This window comes from Syzygium oleosum, unplaced genomic scaffold, assembly GCF_021117445.2.
Source record: "Syzygium oleosum isolate NSW1041296 unplaced genomic scaffold, Sole_v2.1 Sole_v2.09, whole genome shotgun sequence".
Taxonomy (NCBI): Eukaryota; Viridiplantae; Streptophyta; class Magnoliopsida; order Myrtales; family Myrtaceae; genus Syzygium; species Syzygium oleosum.
The window spans coordinates 11581116-11598730 of NW_026607493.1; the positions used below are offsets into that span (position 1 = coordinate 11581116).

At 41.9% G+C, this 17615-nt stretch overlaps 4 protein-coding genes across 4 annotated transcripts; 2 read left to right on the forward strand and 2 right to left on the reverse strand.

The window, feature by feature from the left end:
- The first annotated feature begins 988 nt into the window (after positions 1 to 988).
- Positions 989 to 3365, forward strand: LOC115691011 (homeobox-leucine zipper protein HAT5-like). The gene is made up of 3 exons (XM_030617545.2): positions 989 to 1427; positions 2188 to 2582; positions 2838 to 3365. The coding sequence occupies exons 1-3, from the start codon at positions 1319 to 1321 to the stop codon at positions 3264 to 3266; spliced, it is 933 nt and encodes a 310-aa protein (XP_030473405.1). The 5' UTR covers positions 989 to 1318; the 3' UTR covers positions 3267 to 3365.
- Positions 3366 to 6627: 3262 nt separating this feature from the next.
- Positions 6628 to 7810, reverse strand: LOC115691044 ((+)-cis,trans-nepetalactol synthase NEPS1-like). Its single transcript, XM_030617605.2, has one exon. The coding sequence runs from the start codon at positions 7618 to 7620 to the stop codon at positions 6832 to 6834; it is 789 nt and encodes a 262-aa protein (XP_030473465.1). The 5' UTR covers positions 7621 to 7810; the 3' UTR covers positions 6628 to 6831.
- Positions 7811 to 8257: 447 nt separating this feature from the next.
- On the forward strand, positions 8258 to 10264 carry LOC115691003 (RNA polymerase II C-terminal domain phosphatase-like 4). The gene has a single exon (XM_030617535.2). The coding sequence runs from the start codon at positions 8803 to 8805 to the stop codon at positions 10066 to 10068; it is 1266 nt and encodes a 421-aa protein (XP_030473395.1). The 5' UTR covers positions 8258 to 8802; the 3' UTR covers positions 10069 to 10264.
- A 2631-nt stretch (positions 10265 to 12895) lies between these two features.
- Positions 12896 to 13905, reverse strand: LOC115691859 (uncharacterized). Its single transcript, XM_056314465.1, has 5 exons — positions 13673 to 13905; positions 13435 to 13579; positions 13305 to 13370; positions 13032 to 13094; positions 12896 to 12940 (listed from the first exon to the last, which is right to left on the reverse strand). Exons 1-5 carry the CDS (start codon positions 13903 to 13905, stop codon positions 12896 to 12898), a joined length of 552 nt encoding a protein of 183 aa, XP_056170440.1.
- Positions 13906 to 17615: the final 3710 nt, after the last annotated feature.

The window sequence follows — 17615 nt, forward strand, 5'->3', positions numbered from 1 at the left end:
CACCATCTTTGCTCTATTATTTTATTTCTCAAGAAGCATCATATTGAATATATCTTTATTTCTAGTATGCCACTTTTTCCTAAGTTGGGATTAGACATGCCTTTCCTCTAACATTTTTTTAATAAAAATTAACATAGTTACTTGCTGCTGCTGTTTACCTTGGGAAAAAAAAAAATGAAGATCTATATTCTCGTAGGGACCTTAGATGTCCATAAGTCTAGGGCGTTCAACATTCGCTAAAAGGTCAAACTTTAAATGCTAAAAATATAAAAGGATTGTAACTTAAAATCACTCCCGACACGTGTCCATGATATAGAATTTGCAAATATATAAAATCAACATCAACCGCAATGTATAATTTAGCTTTTGTGATTGTAGTAAGAATTGTAACGTCATTTCGTCGAGATAGTAATGTTAGAAATGAAATGATTGGAATGAGATGAACTACATCGATTGAAATAGAACTAAAACTTTTTCATCTATAAATGACATAACTGTATTTCTGAAAGTGGAAATCGACTTCTCGAAATAAGGAGAACTCATAGCCTAAAACAGAAAAGAAAAAAGAGAAAGAGAAAGAAAGAAAGAGGAGGATCGATTCACTCTTTTAGGTCCGTATCAACTTCGAATAAATGACTTTTTCATCGTCGTTGATGTCTCTTAAGAAAAGACGTCGATATATTCTGAAAATGAAACTTTTAGAATAAAAACATCAATCCTAATTTATCAAAACACAGAAATTTGTTTTCGGCCTCACGGGTAAAAACATTCTCACTTCGAATCATATCGGAGAATACACAAAAATGATCAATGATAACAAATAATCTTACTTTATCAAAACTTTTGTCAGTTAATCAATAACCATTTTATGTTCTAGAATTCTAATCAATAACCATTTTATGTTCTAAAATTCTATTCCTCCCCTCCCAAAAACACCTCCCAACTCTCAAGTCTATAAAACCACAGAGAAAAGCTCTCTCTGTTCTCTCATCGTCCGTCTCTCTCTCTGTTCTCTGTTCTCTCTCTCTCGCCATCATCGGCCACCCATTCTTCTTCACCTGCGAACCTCTTCCTTGTCGATACACTCCTCTCTGTCTTTAGGCCCTCCAAATTTTTCGTGCTTCTGAGTGATGGGTGTGACCTGCCGGTGCTCTCACACGTCCCACATCACCGAGATCATCATGACCAGCTTCTTCCGCCACAAGTCTTAAGTCCTCCAGCCCTCCAAGTTCAACAGACTCCGCCTTCTGCTTCACCCGATGGGATCCAGTTAGAAACCAATTCGACCCAGAAAAAAAAAAAAGTACTCGGATCGTCCATGGCGGGCGGTGGTTGTGGGGGTTCGGCGATCTCGCCTTTGCTTAAGAACCAACGAGTCTCTCCCTCTTCTGACGCCTTTCTCTTTTACGGGTCTTCTTTCTCTCTGGGTATGAATTCTGCGTTCTTTTCTATCCCTGGCTCGCTTTCTTTGTGCATAATCAGTGTACTTACGTTTATGAATATGTTTGTGATTGGACAATCTGGGGTTCGTTGACATGTGCGTGCGAATCATGTGACTTTTGTTGGCGTTTCCTCTTTTTTGGTCAAAATCTTTTGTTGGCGTTGACTGGCTGAATCTAGTTAGAAAGATCAACGAGTATGATGATTTGATGGGGAGTTTCTCCTGCAAAGGTCCTTACCCGGTTGAATCGTGATGTATGCGATGGGATCGACTGGAGTTGCAGGATGCAGAGTTACTCTGTCGTCACTCAATCCGAGGATGAACGATTAAAGATTCTCTTGAGTTTAATACATCGATAAAGTTTAGTGGCCGGTTGCAATGTGCCTGTGAAAAGATGCTGTTTTGAACACAGACCTCATAACCTCATCTTCAATCAGGATTGTCGTTCTTCTGGCTTTCATCGGCCATTCGTTTAGCAGCATGAGTGAACTGTTAGTATTTTTATTGTAGATCTGTTGCTCTGAGGTGCTTCTAATGGGCTGTTCTTGTTCTCGAAGTAGACCCGTAAAGAGTAATAACTCTGGTGACACAGAGGTTAAGTTTACAGCCTGCGAATTTCCCACAAACTAAAATCGCTTTTGAAGGCTGCAAAGTTTTTTGTTTGATCAAGCAGTTTATGACTCGTGAATTTATAGGAAGAATTTACTTCTCTAAGATGGGAGCGTTTTCCGGGTGTTGTGGTTCAGGATCAAGATCCATGGTGAGCTTCGAAGACGCTAATGGTGTGAACGTGTCGAAGAATTCCTTTTTCCAAGCGTTTGATCACCATGAACTTGGGGAGGAAGACCTGGACGATTACTTCCATCAACCCGAGAAGAAGAGGAGGCTAACGACCGAGCAGGTCCATTTCCTCGAGAAGAACTTCGAACTGGAGAACAAGCTCGAGCCAGAAAGGAAAATCCAACTCGCTAAGGACCTTGGTTTGCAGCCCCGGCAAGTTGCCATATGGTTCCAGAACCGCCGGGCCCGATGGAAGACCAAGCAATTGGAGAAGGAATACGATGATCTGCAAGCTAGCTATAACAGCCTCAAGGCTGACTGCGACAGTCTTCTCAAGGAAAATGATCAGCTGAAAGCCGAGGTGAAAATCATATCGAAACATTCAAGTACTGAATTGCCAATTAGTATGAAATCTTACTATTCTAGTCGAATGGTTCTAAAATTCTAGGATTAACACACACATAGGACAATAGCTGCTGGCTCATTGCTTTTGCTGGACTTTTTGTCACCGTATCGGCTCGCATGGGGAGGGGATTGTTGAGAAATAAGGAGGAAGTGGGGCACTTTGAACATTTTGCTTTGAATATGCTAATATGGTCAAGATGTCACTCTGCAGGTTCTTGTCCTCACGGACAAGCTTCTTATCAAAGCAAGAGGAACGACAAATTCCAAACCGTCCAACACATCATCTCATGGACCACCAGAGAATTCCATCGCCTGTTCCGAGGGCGAAGAAGAGAGAATTTCGACGGTGCCCTTTAAACCGGAAGATATCTGTCCGGGCAAAAGCGAGATATTGGATTCCGACAGTCCAAATGGTGGCTATTCTCCGCTAATAGAGCATGGTGATTCTTCCTATGCTTTCGAGCCCGACCTTTCGGATTCCTCCCAAGACGATGAAGACGTGCAGAACGAGAGCCTGCAGTATCCGTGCATCTTCCCGAAGCTAGAAGAGACTCAAGATGATTATCCCATCCCATCCACAAGCTCATGCCATTTCGGATTCGCTCCTGAAGATCAAGCCTTCTGGCCCTGGCCTTACTAAGCAATATCGGTATCCCTTTGCTTGTTTCTTCCAAGAAACTGGACTTTTTGTGAATTATGACTATAAATAAGCAATCAAGTTCATCGATGGTGCTCAATGTAGATCTGATGCTGTACTCTGCACTAGTTTTTACCCTTTCCCAGCCTAAATTCATGTTAGTAGTTGTTGACCCCGCCTTTCGCCATGCAATTATCCGTGTATCGAAAGGAATTCTGTTCGCAGTCTCGATCGTGTGATGTTCCGATACCTGACTAGCAACAAATGCTACTTGACCTGATATATTCGTGTACAAGGGAACCATCGGCACTTTGATGGTCCGACCGCGACGCACTTAAAAACTTTGCAAACGCTTAGATCGGGGAATGCCCGAAATTCCCCGAGAGTTTGTATCAGTCGTCTTCTCTTTCCGATGGCCATCGGATCTATAGTTATCGGTGTTCAGCCCGGAGATTATCAGAGAACTCTTCGTTAGATCTGTTGAGGTGAAGGTATGTCCTTTTCAGACAGTTCCATTTCTATTTCTCAAACCTTAGAAGAAAAGGTCCGAGTCTCTGGGTGGTTCTCTTCACTTCCATGCCACTGCTGGGAACTTCTTCTGAGGGGAGTATATAATCATGTGGAAGTTGGGAGATCTTAATTGAGATTAATAAAGGATTAGTGCAGATGATTAAAGCATGATTAGCTGTTGCCCTCTCCTTTAATGTTGTGGGGTCGAGGGGGCTCTTGAGGCTAAGACTATAGAGGTCGCTTTTAGACGTCAGCATTTTCTAGAAGGGAAAAGGATTAATTTAACGGGGGTTAGTGGTTTTTAGACCTGTAAAGGTCTTAATCGTGTCGATTAACTTTTCTTTTCTTTTTGCCTTTCGAGAGTTGCACATTTAGGCACCTGAGATGATTCTTTCCCCCACCCCCCGGGCTTCGTACATGTTCGTGAATAGGTTCCTGTTAAGCCTTTGTTGTGATCGAAGGCGTACGCACCCGCACGGCAGCCATGCGATCATACCGGCAAACTTGTTAGGAATCTCGATAAGCGAATATTATAAGGTTGTAATCACGTGTCGCTTTTATCGTAAGATGCAATGGGCGATCCCCGACAAAAGAAGGGTTTCTTATACATAAATGAAGTTTATTTAAATCTCGAGTGCGCATGGACCACGTAAAATTCGCTTTTATATTAAATTCGACTGATCGAAAATGTTGTAAATAAGCTTATCGCTCGCTTTTGTCATGTCTTTCGACAGCATGATGCGACGAATCATAATCAACGATCAAGCATACAAATCACATGTTGTGTAACGTATCAGGAGGAATTTCAAAACATATTCCTAGCAATTGATTTTCAGCAGAACGTGCTTATACCCAGCACCCTCAATTCCCTTCAAATTGATTTCTTCTCTAAGAGGCGTGAATACCCTCTCGTTGCTCTACATGCTAAGAATCCCGAAATCTGAATAAGACCCTCGATGAAGCGGATTTGAGAACTTACTTAGGTCCTCCGTAACACGTTCCAAGCGAATGATTTTCAGCGGAACATGTTAGGAACTTAACAAAAAGGTTTCGTCAAGAATCCCGGGGAAATCCACGCCGTGCCCAATGGGCACGCGCCACGTGGCCTTAAGAGGTTGGGCCGGGGGGGTTGCGAGCCTAGCCTAAAACGACGGCGTAGCAATGGGGGATGTCCGCATCGGACAACTCGCAATCACGGGCATTGTTTCCAAGAAACGATTACCGCGGAATCTGCAACTCGGTGGGGCCCCCCAACGACCGGGGGGTGCTGGTCTTCCGCGCACGTGGCGGGCGATCCCGAACCTGATTGGCTGATCAACGGGTCGGGACGAAAAGAGAGGGGGGACCGGACCCACCACTAAGTTGTTCTTTTCTTTCGAAGCAGATAAGAATGGGACGGGCAGGGATGTGGGACTGGGCCGGCCGGTGGGTCCCCCGACGGCGACGTTTCCGCGGTGGTTGCGCCTTTTTGGCCCATTCTTCCACGCGTGCCTGCCCCCCCGCCCCCCCTCTCTGAACGGGTCTCTTGTGAATTGGGTCCCATCCCGTCCATTGATCATGCAAATCCTGCACAAGTTGGATTATGGTCGAACATGATCTCGGCAATGGTGGTTGGCGAAATTCCATTGTTATTGCGAGGATCATCAGTGATCTGCTTATTGAGCTCTGATTGCCAAGCAAACGATATCATTCACAATGCATGTGAACTATTTTTTTTTTGTTCATTATCACACTGCTCCTTTCTCTTTGATAGAGAAAGGGCAATTTCAACTTGGAAAAAAAAACCTATTAATTGAAAAACCTATTAGGCTCCTTTCGTTTTACGGAAAATAACTTCTAAAAAAATATTTTTTGAATTTTTCGGCGGTCGTTTCATAAAAAAATAAACTAGTATATGAACCAATGAAAAAAAACATCTTCAAAAGTGGGGAAAATGTTTCCGCTTCTTTCACCTCACTACCTTTCCAATAACACATTCACCTTTTATTTTATTTTTTTAAAATCGAGTTTATAATTATTTTTTATTTATACTTTTTTCCTTTTCTTTCTTACTTTTTGTTTTTATTTTTGCTTCTTCCTCAGTTAGCTGCTGGCCACGGCGGCGATCGGCGATCGGCCAAAAGCAAGTTTGAGCTCCGTCGGATGCGGCAAGCTGGGTAAGGCTCGACCTCGCCGGAAGTTGGCAAGCTTGAGCCTCTCTGGCCTATTGCGAGGCTCGAGCTCACCTGTGGCCAGTCGTGCGGCCGTTGTCATGGCCGAGGATTGGCCAAGGAAGAGGAAAAAAACAGGAAAGAAAAGGAAAAAAAAAATTAAATAATTAAATAATTCGACTTTTTTTGATAATTTCCCCTAGAAAATCAAATCGGATACCAAATGGCAAAAAATATTTTCTAATTCATTTTCAGGTATCAGCCAAACACCGGAAATATAGTGTCATTTTCCTGAAAAATTACTTTTCAGAAAATATTTTCTAGAAACGTTACATTTTCCGCGAAACGAAGATAGCCTTATGATTCGTTTATTTCAAAAAAAAAATGAATAGCATGAAAAATATTTTCCTACAATTATTTGATTCTATTGCTTACAAAATTGAACAATCCAAAAATTATACTACGAAAATATTTAGACATAAATTGTTACCGGTAATAAAAATATTTTTAATTAATTAATTATTTCAAGCATTGTGAGTAATGATTTTCCAAATAATTCATTTTACACGAAACAAACGAAATACTAGTAGAGTGCAATTTCTCACACCTAGGTTTGATAATCGTGTGCCGTGACCTTGGAGTCCAACTTCGCCATGGAATTTCAGTGTGCTCCATCTTCCCAATCTTCATGTATGCAAATCAAGTGATAATGCATCCAAATTTTATATCACAAGATAAGGTCAATTCGAGATAATTAATGTTTCGAAATGATTAAGAGTTAATGGACAATCGTATCCATATAATAATATCATGTCCAATAGCTAAGGAATTCAAGTACTCATGCTTCCATAAACTTGATCGATCGAGAACATAACCATCGAGGGAAACTAAAAATAATTAAAGAAAACTTAACGCCGGAGAAGGTATCCGCCGTCCACGACCAAATCATGCCCGGTGATGAACTTCGACTCATCCGACGCCAGAAACAGCACGGCCTCCGCCACGTCTCCGGCCTTCAGCATACCTCCGCCTTTCAACACCATGGACGGCTCGTAGAACCTCTCCACCTCCTCCGCGCTCGCCCCACCGAGTGCGCCGCTCAGGAGCCGCGTCGCCACCGCGTACGGCGAGACGCAGTTCACCCTGATCCCGTGCGCCCCGAGCTGGAGGCTTGCCGACCTCACCAGCCCCACCACCGCGTGCTTCGACGCGTGGTAGTCCGTCCGCCGTACCCCGCCGCAGCTCCCCGCGACACTGCCCGTGCACAAGATGCTGCCCCTCACGCGCCCCTCGACCATCGCCCGCGCCGCGTGCTTCACGCACGCCGCCACGCCCCGCACGTTGAGTGCCATCAGCCGATCGAACTGGGAGAGTTTGAGGTCGAGGATCTTCTGGTCGGAGGGGCTCACCATCCCGGCGTTGCAGAACATGACGTCGACGCGTCCGTGGGCCTGGACCGTCGACCGGACGAGGGCCTCGACTTGGTCTTCGTCGGTGACGTCGCAGCGAGCGAAGGTGCAAATGTCGGCCCCGATCGAGGCGGCGACCTGTTCGCCCAGGGCGTCCTGGACGTCGGCGATGACGACCGCGCGCGCGCCGTGGGCGGCGAAGAGGCGGGCGGTGGCCTCGCCGATGCCGCTCGCGCCGCCGGTGACGATGGTCACCTTGCCTTCCAGCCTTGTCTTGGAGTCGGACATTGGTTTTTGGGTGGATGCCGGGGAAGTTCAACGATGAGAGGGGTGGGGCTTGTTTAGGTTTGAATCTTGACTACCAGTATCGGTATATGCTACACTGTAAAAAATTATTTATTTTCTTGTTTTTTTCTCTCAACTAACATAATATTATTTGCTACGAGTTTTTTCTTTATTTTTATTTTCCTCTTTATCCTTTTTAATCCAGTCACAGTTAAATTTATTTATTTTTAGTTTTCCAACTTTCTTTCTAAATCAACCCACTCGGGTATCTTTTATGATTTTATACTTTTCTCCTTCATATGGTTGATAGACCTTTAAAAACATTTTGTTATTGAATCCAAATATGAAAAAAAAACCATTTCAATTTTTTTAAGCGTTTATTACGTGATAAATCAAATTTAACATAATATTATCGTTACATATACCAATTAATCTATATTCCACTAACGCTATGTTTAGGAGGGGCTATCACTTGTCTACATACTATTTTTCTTACCATCACTGACCATAAAAGTGCACATCTATTCTTTTATTATTTTGTCTGAATACTGAGACAAAGCTCGCATTCTCGTGGAATTTGTTTTCTTTTTACACAATCGACTATTTCTCTATCAAATAAGTTCATTTTATCAAACTAAAGAGTATCGGCAAAATGATGAATTAATTTGAAAGTAAAGTTTAGTTCCCTTTGGCCAAATTACTTCATTTTCCTCTTTAACATCGAACAACGCAAACGTCTTCAACACGAGCATTTCTTCTTAATCTTACTTTTTGATTTCAAATTATAGGTAAATCACTGTCGTTATCTCTAACGTTTTGTCCTGGTGCGCGCATTTTCAACCCCTAAGAAACGCTCGTAGCTGAAGGCACAGCAGCTTTATGTAATTTCATGCAATCGAGTCAATCGATATCTTCCATCAATCAGACCAATTTTTCAAATAAAAAAGTACGACTTGGCGACCGAGACTTTTCAGGATCGGTGGGCACATCGTGGACGAGGGGGAGTTTCTCTGGCTTCTGGATGGCGTCCGAGACCAAATTGCCTTTTCTCATCTTGATTGATAGCTGCCCCCGTGAATATCGTGCGCTTCCATCTTTCTTGTTCTTGTCAGCACATGATCTCGAGGTTTCAAAAAGCTCCAAGAATCGTAAATCAACGAGGAAAATAGTTTCATTTGGCCACTGATGAAGATGGGTCATCCCGGCGATCATCCTGGCACGTCATCGTCCATCACCCACTCCGTTTCGACGTATCTCAAGCAGAAGTTGCATTCCATCCACTCCCACCTGGGCGGCGGTCACAAGCTCGACGAGGAACCGGCGCGGTCGGGGTCGGGACTAGGGTCGAGACCCGGATCGTCCGCGGCGTGCAGTCACGCCACCGTCCTCGAGGGGTCGTGCGCCGACTGCGGCGAGGCCCTCGGAAACCACTGCGGCCGGGATTTCGGGTACCTGGTGGAAGGGCTGCGGCTCTCGGCGGCCGAGGTCGCGGGGTATCGCGAATCGAGGAGTCTCGCGGATGCTAAGAAGCTCTGCTTGGTTCTTGATCTGGACAACACTTTGGTGGATTCGGTCTTGCTGTCGCATTTGGCACCGGAAGAGCAGTGCTCGTTGGATGCTGCAGACGCTCCGTTGAACGGTACACTCTTCGTGCTGCAAGATTTGCCCCTAGTGACCAAATTGAGGCCCTGCGTGCGCGAGTTCCTGAGACAAGCCGGCGACATGTTCGAGATGTACGTGTACACGATGGGCAACCGGGAGTACGCGGCGGCGGTCGTCAATTTGCTCGATCCGGAGGGAGCCTACTTCGGCTCCAGGGTCATCTCGCGCGAGTTCAGCACCTCTTCCACTTACAAGAGCCTCGACCTCGTGCTGGCGCCGGAGAGCGCGGTCCTCATCCTGGACGATACCGAACAGGTCTGGCCAGATCACAGGAGGAACTTGATACCGATCTCGGGTTACAAGTACTTCGATTTCGAGACTGGTCTCGAGGACAGCATAGATTGGAAGTCGTACGCCGGAACGAGGATCGACGAGGACGAGGACGGCGGCGTGCTGTCGTCTATACTCGGCGTGCTGAAAGAGGTGCACGGGGAATTTTTCGACCCCAAGTACGGGGCGAACAATTGGGACAAACGGGACGTGAGGAAGGTGTTGGCCGGGGTGCGGTCTAGAGTCCTGAAGGGTTGTGTACTGGCTCTTAGCAAGATTGTCGCATCGGGATCGGAGTCGGATCGGCTCCGGGCGGCGGCGGAGGAGTTAGGGGCCAAGTGCAAGGCGGGCCTCGGGTCGTCGGTGACGCACGTGGTGGCTTTGGACGTGGAAGAAGAGAGCGCGAGGTGGGCCAAGCGAGAAGGGAAGAAGTTGGTATCGCCGGATTGGTTATGGGCGGCTTATTATCACTGGCGGAGAAAACCAGAAGATGAATTCTCATTGTTATCGGAAAGTTGAATTAGATCGTGATGATTTTGGTTTTTTTGTTTTTTTAAATTTTTGTTTATTTATTTCTTTACTTAGCTGGATTTTTTTTTTTGAATTTAAGGAAATTTCAATTTGGGAGACCCCTTTGTTATAAAGTTTTAGGTAACGCGATAGTTTCTTGCCTTGATGATGGAACTCCTGAAATTTCTCATGCCGGCGGTGTGTTGGAATTTTGCGTTGATTTTCCTTTTTCATGTGGCTTTGGATTGTCCACTAATTTGTATTTTTCTTAGGGTTTGATAAGACCATGCATAAAATGAAGAGGAAATTGACTAATTTGTATTTACTTCTTTAAATTGATGGCAACTTATCAAACTCAATTTTTAGTCTTATACATATGAATGGGTAGGACATAATATTATCAAAATTTCATTATATTTTCATATAAAGATTATTTCCCATCTTCTCTTCCAACCACATGTGCTGGACCTGGACCGTTCAGCCAAATTTTTTTTTATAATATTTTCAATTACGAATTTTCTTTCTTATTCATAAATATCTTACTAATATGGCAGGGGCGGGCAGATATTTTAAGAATCTTATACATATATCAATCCCAATCTATATTATCAGCAAACTTTATTCTCTAAAAAAAAAGTCATAATCTTTGCACGGTATATGAAACGCTATAATAAGCGAACTACGTATGGAGATAGAATGCACGTCTCAATCGCAACTCTTTTCTAATAGCCTTCATTGGAACTTGAAGATGACTGAAGTCGAAAAGAAAAATTGAAAAGTAAGAAGGAAAGTTCTTAATGCCAATCGACTTTCGGTTGACAACTTAAATAAGAGAAAGAAAATCGACCTTTCAACCGAACCATTAAATAGAAAGTAAGGTTTTTGCTTCGGTGGCGGGTAGGTGGCAATTTTAGGAGCAACCCATAGAGAAGAGTCTTTTACAATATTTTTATATGAGTGATTACACATTGGCCATGCATTACATCCCTAATCGATAATTACCCATTTCGACATAATTATTGAAGGAAAAGAGACATTTGTTTCCCATCATTTCCAAAATTATTCTTCCATTACACCATCAACCATTTCATGCAGACGTTCATAAATTTCTATGTATTCTAATGCATGTTGCTCTGCCGTATTCTAACGTAATTAATCGGAAAAAAAAAGCTACCAGTCGGAATTAGGGGACGACCACCGTTGCCTGGAGCTGAAGGGATGGAGTAGGAATCGACCGTCCACCGCCAGATCATCCCCCGTCACGAATGCCGTCTCATCACTTGCCAGAAACAGCACGAGAAAATATTGGGTGTGTTTAATACTCCACATAGGACCTGCAACAAACCATCCAGAGTCAACACGTGGCAATCCGGGCCCACAAGTCAGATTTTTCAAAACTTAATGACCGCCCCCCCCGCCCCCCCTACTCTTGTAACGCTCCATTACTGATAACGTGTGCTCTCCCTCTTTCACTCTTCATGACGTCTCTCTCCCTACCTCCCTCCCTCCCTCCTCACGACTAAATTCTCTCCGCTCTACTCTCCATCTTTTCTCCGCGGAGGCGCGTCGTCTCTAGTTGTTAACCACGCCGCCGCCTCCACTGGTTGCCTCCGCCGTCTCCTCCCGAGAAAACCTCTCTCTCAAGACTAAAATCTCTCCTTCTGCTCTCTTTCTTTCCTACACGAAGCGCGTCTCTATTCGTGAACCACGCCTCTGCCGTCGCCTCCCGGAGCCCATCGGTGGCTCCAATGCCGAACACTCTGCCGCCTCCGCATCGCCTCCCGAAGCTCCATTGGTGGCTATGATTCGTCCTCTGCCGCTCTCTCTCTCTCTCTGTCCCAAGAATCAACTCCACTCTGCTCTCTGTCGTCCGACAAATCATGCCTCCGCCGTTGCTCCCGAAGCACCATTGGCGCTCCGATTCGTCTTCTGCATCTGAAGAGCTTAGGTTAGGGTTTTGTAGAGTTACTTTGGCATTTCCAATTCTTTGCTGGGTTTCCGTACAGTTGCTTTTGTTTTCAAGCTCAGTGAGAAATTAGTGGCTTGGCGTGATAGGTTTGAATAATCCTCTATGAACTCACTTTCGCCATATCCTTCTCTTTGCAGTTTTAACAGTAGGTATTTATTAGTAGGGCAAATTCTGTTTAGGGAAAAGTATAATGAGCGAGTTGGTAGCGTGAAACTCTTGCAGGTGCTTCCTTTGAGAAATACACAGCAGAACTATAACGTTAGTGCACTTGCTGTTATGTTTTTTGCAGTTAATAGATTACAAAGACTTATCCATCTTAAAGACTACTCTAGCAAACGGGCATTCGGGTCCTACAGTCTACTTAGTCAGTTGAAACTAGAAAATTTTATGTGACAGGTGGAGTATCCATTAAGCATACAAAACATTACGAATGCTCTTAACAGCGTTGTGCTTGAAGTCCCAATATATCATCTACAAACACCTCACATGAAGAAGCCAGATTATTTTGCATGTTTAGTGGACGAGTATTGGTGCTAGAATTAATTCTTTGTACAAGTGCGAGTGATAGTGTTGTAAAAATGTTTGTTTTGTACTTCATTAGGAGGGAACTTTGATGAATTATCTCTGTTTTAAAGTCATCACCTCAGTTAATTTACAAGTGTAAAGATATCGAATGGCTGACTCAGAAGTAGTTCTTCACTCATACTATGTGAAAGGGGGCTCCGGATTCATTCATTCCAGGATGCTGAAAAGAGTTTGACGACCCCTATACAAGGAAATAACAAATATATATATACATTTTACTAAACAATATGCCTAGATAAAAATGTTTCAAGTAATCCCACGTCAACAAAAGGCAAGTTGTACCTAACTTGAAATGGTTCTGTGAGATCTATTATGGTACTCCAACATCTATCCAGAAAAAATCATTAACAATAAATATTACAATAGTAATAAAAAGTTGAAATAACACCATAATCTAAAATGATTTCATAATAAGCACCTCACTAGTGAATGAGGAAAATCCATTTATAATTCCTGGCGACATGATGTATGGTGATTGAATCTACATTAAATAAATGATCCAATTATCATAATGTAACTAAATTATCCTAATGATTGTAACTTTTGGGAAGTATGTGTTTTCTGTAACTGTAAAGATGCACAAAACTTGAAGAACATATAAGCAAACCGATTGATCATCAATTAAGCTTCCCTTATGTTGATAAAAGCAATGTGGACGAAACATAAGCTAATACACCAGACTATTAAATACCTGACTAGGGAATAGGCAAAATTCATTCATAATTTCCGACGGCATGATGTATGGTGGCTGTTGCATCTATATAAAAAAATGACCAAATTAGTATAATGTAAATACAAATGGAGGATTAAGAGCGACAAACCTGATTATGAAAATTTAGATTTACTGTAGGATTACCAATGTTGCTAGTGTAAAAGGCATTTCGAAACTGATCTGAATTACTCGAATAATTTGGGAAATGAGTTTCATTATGTGTTGCTTGGACAATCAACTCTACATTACAAAGTAATAAATATGTTAATTGGCATCATGTAACATAAGCAAAAAATTTAACTATTCATATTAACTAGAATAATATGTCACTCACCTCAATTTTCTATTCGCGTTGGGGTGTTCCTTTCTTAGAGTTTTTCTTCTTTTTCTCACTTGAGCTTTTAAGCCTTCCATAATTTGTTTCCTTTTCTTTCCTTTGAAGGGGGTCCAATACCGAAATATCGCACAAAGAAACCTCATTATCATTATCATCACTAGCGTCATTAGTCACAACCATACTCGATTTGTATGATAAAATTTCAACCTTCGCTTTTTCCATGTTGTTCCTCACTATTCTCATAGTATTTACATCTTCAGCTCCCAAACTTATCAATTCAAAAGATTCTTGCGGACGATTGATGAGTGTCTACCAAGAGGAATATTGTTTTTGCATTGAAATAGTAGGGAAGTTTGTATAGGGCCAAGAGGAAAAAGACATAACTTCGGGATGTTGTATGGAAATTTTAGACCCAACTTGGGAAATTCTAGCAGAATTGCCATTTTATTCAACCATCGAGATTTTTTCTGGATTCTAATTTGTCCCATTTTCTCGATAATTAAAGTAGGATAGATAAATTAGGGAGAAAATTTCAAAGAAGGGTTTGAACTGCCCTTATTTTCTAAGAAAAAGGCCTAAAACGGACTTTTATGCGTGTTACGTTTAGTGAACTTATCTGGTATAAGCACCTGTGTTCTAACTCGGGCATCATAATACCCAATGACTCGTGACTCATCATTCCCTTAAGTATCCAATACTTAATGGTGAAGCTAAGAACACACAAGTCTCAACTGGATCATTAATATCCACTCAATGATCCATCGATCGGGAACAATTTAAAGATTCAGTCTAATTGTGAACCCATCACACATTAATATCTCAAGAATAGGTCCAGTCACAACTGATCTTTTGGATTATTCATATATATAAACAATTGGACAAATGAATGAATACGTCATTGCCACTAAATAAATAATGAAATTGATAGTACAACTTAATCCCTAACATGGAATTATTACATGGTTACTTAGGGTATACATCCAACAATACACACAAGCCAAAATGCAGATGATGTCATAATTAGTGCCACGAGATTTTGATATAAGGAGTGCTCTACCGATATCGAGGAATTGTTATAAGGTATCGAATGTCAAGATGTCTATGAGCTAGAAGGATCTTCAGATAAGGTGAACATCTGGAAAGACCTTGATTAAGGGTGAACAAGTCGGGAAATATATGGATGTTCGTGATGGCTTAGAAGGACCAAGACGAGATGAACAGTTTGATGGACCTAGTGATGGTAAACAATAGGGGTGATCGGTTCTAGACCTGGAACCTGAAACCGACCATGTTATAATTGGTTCCTAGTTTTTTGAACCTGAAATCTACCCTATTTGCTCTGGACTCTGTTTTGGAACCTACCCTGTTTTTTTGGTTCTGTTATAGGGTCTACCCGAGAACCCCTTTTTTTTTTTGTTTCTTTTTTTGGTTTCATTTTTTCCGGCTAACAAATAGGAAAACTTATAACTTAAATCAAAGGTTATAAGTTTGACTGTGCAAACAATCTTAAGTATTCATACAAAAGCATATTATCTTAGTCCTAATAATTTAATGGACGTGATAAAACAGCATACGTTCCAGTTGGATACGTAGTTTCTTTGTTACCGAACAAAAATTTTAAGAAAAGGGAAACTGCTTCCTATAATACTTACAAGTCCTTGAGTTAGACTATCCGCAAATAATGATCACCTCCCTTATCCTTTATGATATAATGCTTTGAATTCTGGCTATATAAAATTGCAAGTGGACCTCCATATAAAATCGGTTCTAAAACCGGTCCAGGTGGGTTTTCACTTGGAACAGGAAATCGGACCGGTTCTAACCGGTTCCCAAAAAATGGAACTAGTTCTCGAACCGGTTCAAACGGGAATCGGTTCCCGAACTTGTTTTTCGGGTGGGCCAATCCGATTTCCGGATAAACCTGATCCGGTTGCACACCCTAGTAAACAAGTCTAGAATGGGGATGTTTAGTAAAGCGTGAAAGGACCATGGAGATAAATAGCTTGATAGAGTTGATATTGCCTATATGCATGGAAGGATCAGAAGAAAGATCAGCAAGAGCGTTATTGGGAGCAACGGATTGTGGGCAGGAGCAGCTTCAAAAACAAAGAGGTGCAAGACAGGCGACATTCTCTTTCAATCCTCAATCTGGTGTCTAATAGTTTTGGACTATGGAAAAGAGCATAAGAGTTGACCAGGAGCAATTCTAGCATTAATGAAAAAGAGATAGTCTGACAAAAGTATACTAATACTGTTCAGGAAAACTGCCACACTGTTATAGAGATGCTGCCGATGTCAGAGAGCCGTTCTGACTATTATGAGCGACGTTATGCTACCGGCAATGGTGGAACCAACGGCTACTTGAGGATGTTGATGGGCAACGGTCATTTGAGGATGGATAGCTATATATTAAGTCCAAGAGAAGTAGTTGGCTTGGGTGGAAATGAACAAAACTTGTCTAGTACTTTGAGTATTCTTTTTTGCTATGTTTTTGTGGTTAGCTGCTGTGTATTCCTGATGTCAATGTTTGGGTGGTGATAATGTTTGTAATCAGTGATAAGAGTAAGTGTATAATGGTGATGACAGTACGTGAGTCATGATGTGTGATCTCTTGGAAATGCAGTAGTTGCTGATTGTAGCTTGTCTTAAAGATTATTAGTGGATTCCAGTTTTGTTGTGGCTGTTAGTATTGAGAGTGGACGTAGGCTTAGTGATAAAGTTAAACCATTACATATCTGCTTGCAATATCTTCTATGTATTTATTATTGGCATTACTTGTTCGTTATCATCACTATCTATTAAACGGGAGCCCACGCATGCATATGATTTCTGTAATTTGTTTATGCTATTGTTTGTAGTTGAACTTGTTATATTCCGCAAATATTTTTCATAATTCTCAAACAATCTAGTCGCCTTCCTCTAAGTTGTATTGTTACCCCTAATAATTTGTAAGTTGGAGTATGGGGATTTCTTACTCGATGCCGCAATACGTAATTCTTTATCTATTCTTATGCTAAGTTAACCTTAATTACATATTTCCTTATCAATTATTTACTTTCATTTGAATTGTGAAGTAAAAGACAAAAGTTGTAGAAGAAGATATGAAAAAGGTGATGACCTTCTATCTAATCCACTTTTCAAAAAGAGTTCTTAGTTTCTAATATAGATTTTTATCCTTTATGTGGTGTTTAGGTTAATCATCCATTTAATACAGAAAATACCAAAGATTATACATAGTCTTAAACTCTGTGCGACGCACAGACATCTTGCTAATAGAGACTAAATCATGTCGGTTTGCCAAAGTATTCGGAGCCCACCGTTGTATCTCCTCTGGGGTGTCCACGTGTGATGCTATTGAGAGTTTTTTGTGGTAGTTTTGCTCCTAATACTCATCATATAGAGGTTAATCATTCTTCTTCTCTGGTCAAGTTGGTAATAGCTCGCCCCTGTTCATTATGTAAGACTGTTGACACCTAAATTTTGACTAACTATTTAATAATAATTTACATAGAAAATTAGGGATTAAATTTTAACCCCTAAATAAAAATATTAAAATTGCATAGCATATAGTTTAAGTTCATATAGGTTAGTTGCATTCCGCATCGGACCGGCGGTGGCGAAAAAGCTAAAAATTCATCGCGTAAACCGAGCTTGAGCGCTCGGCTCACTCAAGGGATTGGGGGCCAAAATTCACAAGTCTAAAAGGCTTTGATTGTTTTAATTTGAGCTTAAATCAGCCCGAATTAATTTAGCCCATTTGGAATTAAAATAAAATTAAATGATAAAGCCTAAGTCTAAGCCCATTAGGACTAGGAAGCCCGGTTAATTAACCTAGGATTGCGATATAAATATGTCGTTATGCGTCATAATCAGGGGGACTCTCATAATTTTCCAGAACGCAACTCCTGAGAGCGCGAGGCCACACAATTGAACACACGGCCACACAATTGAGA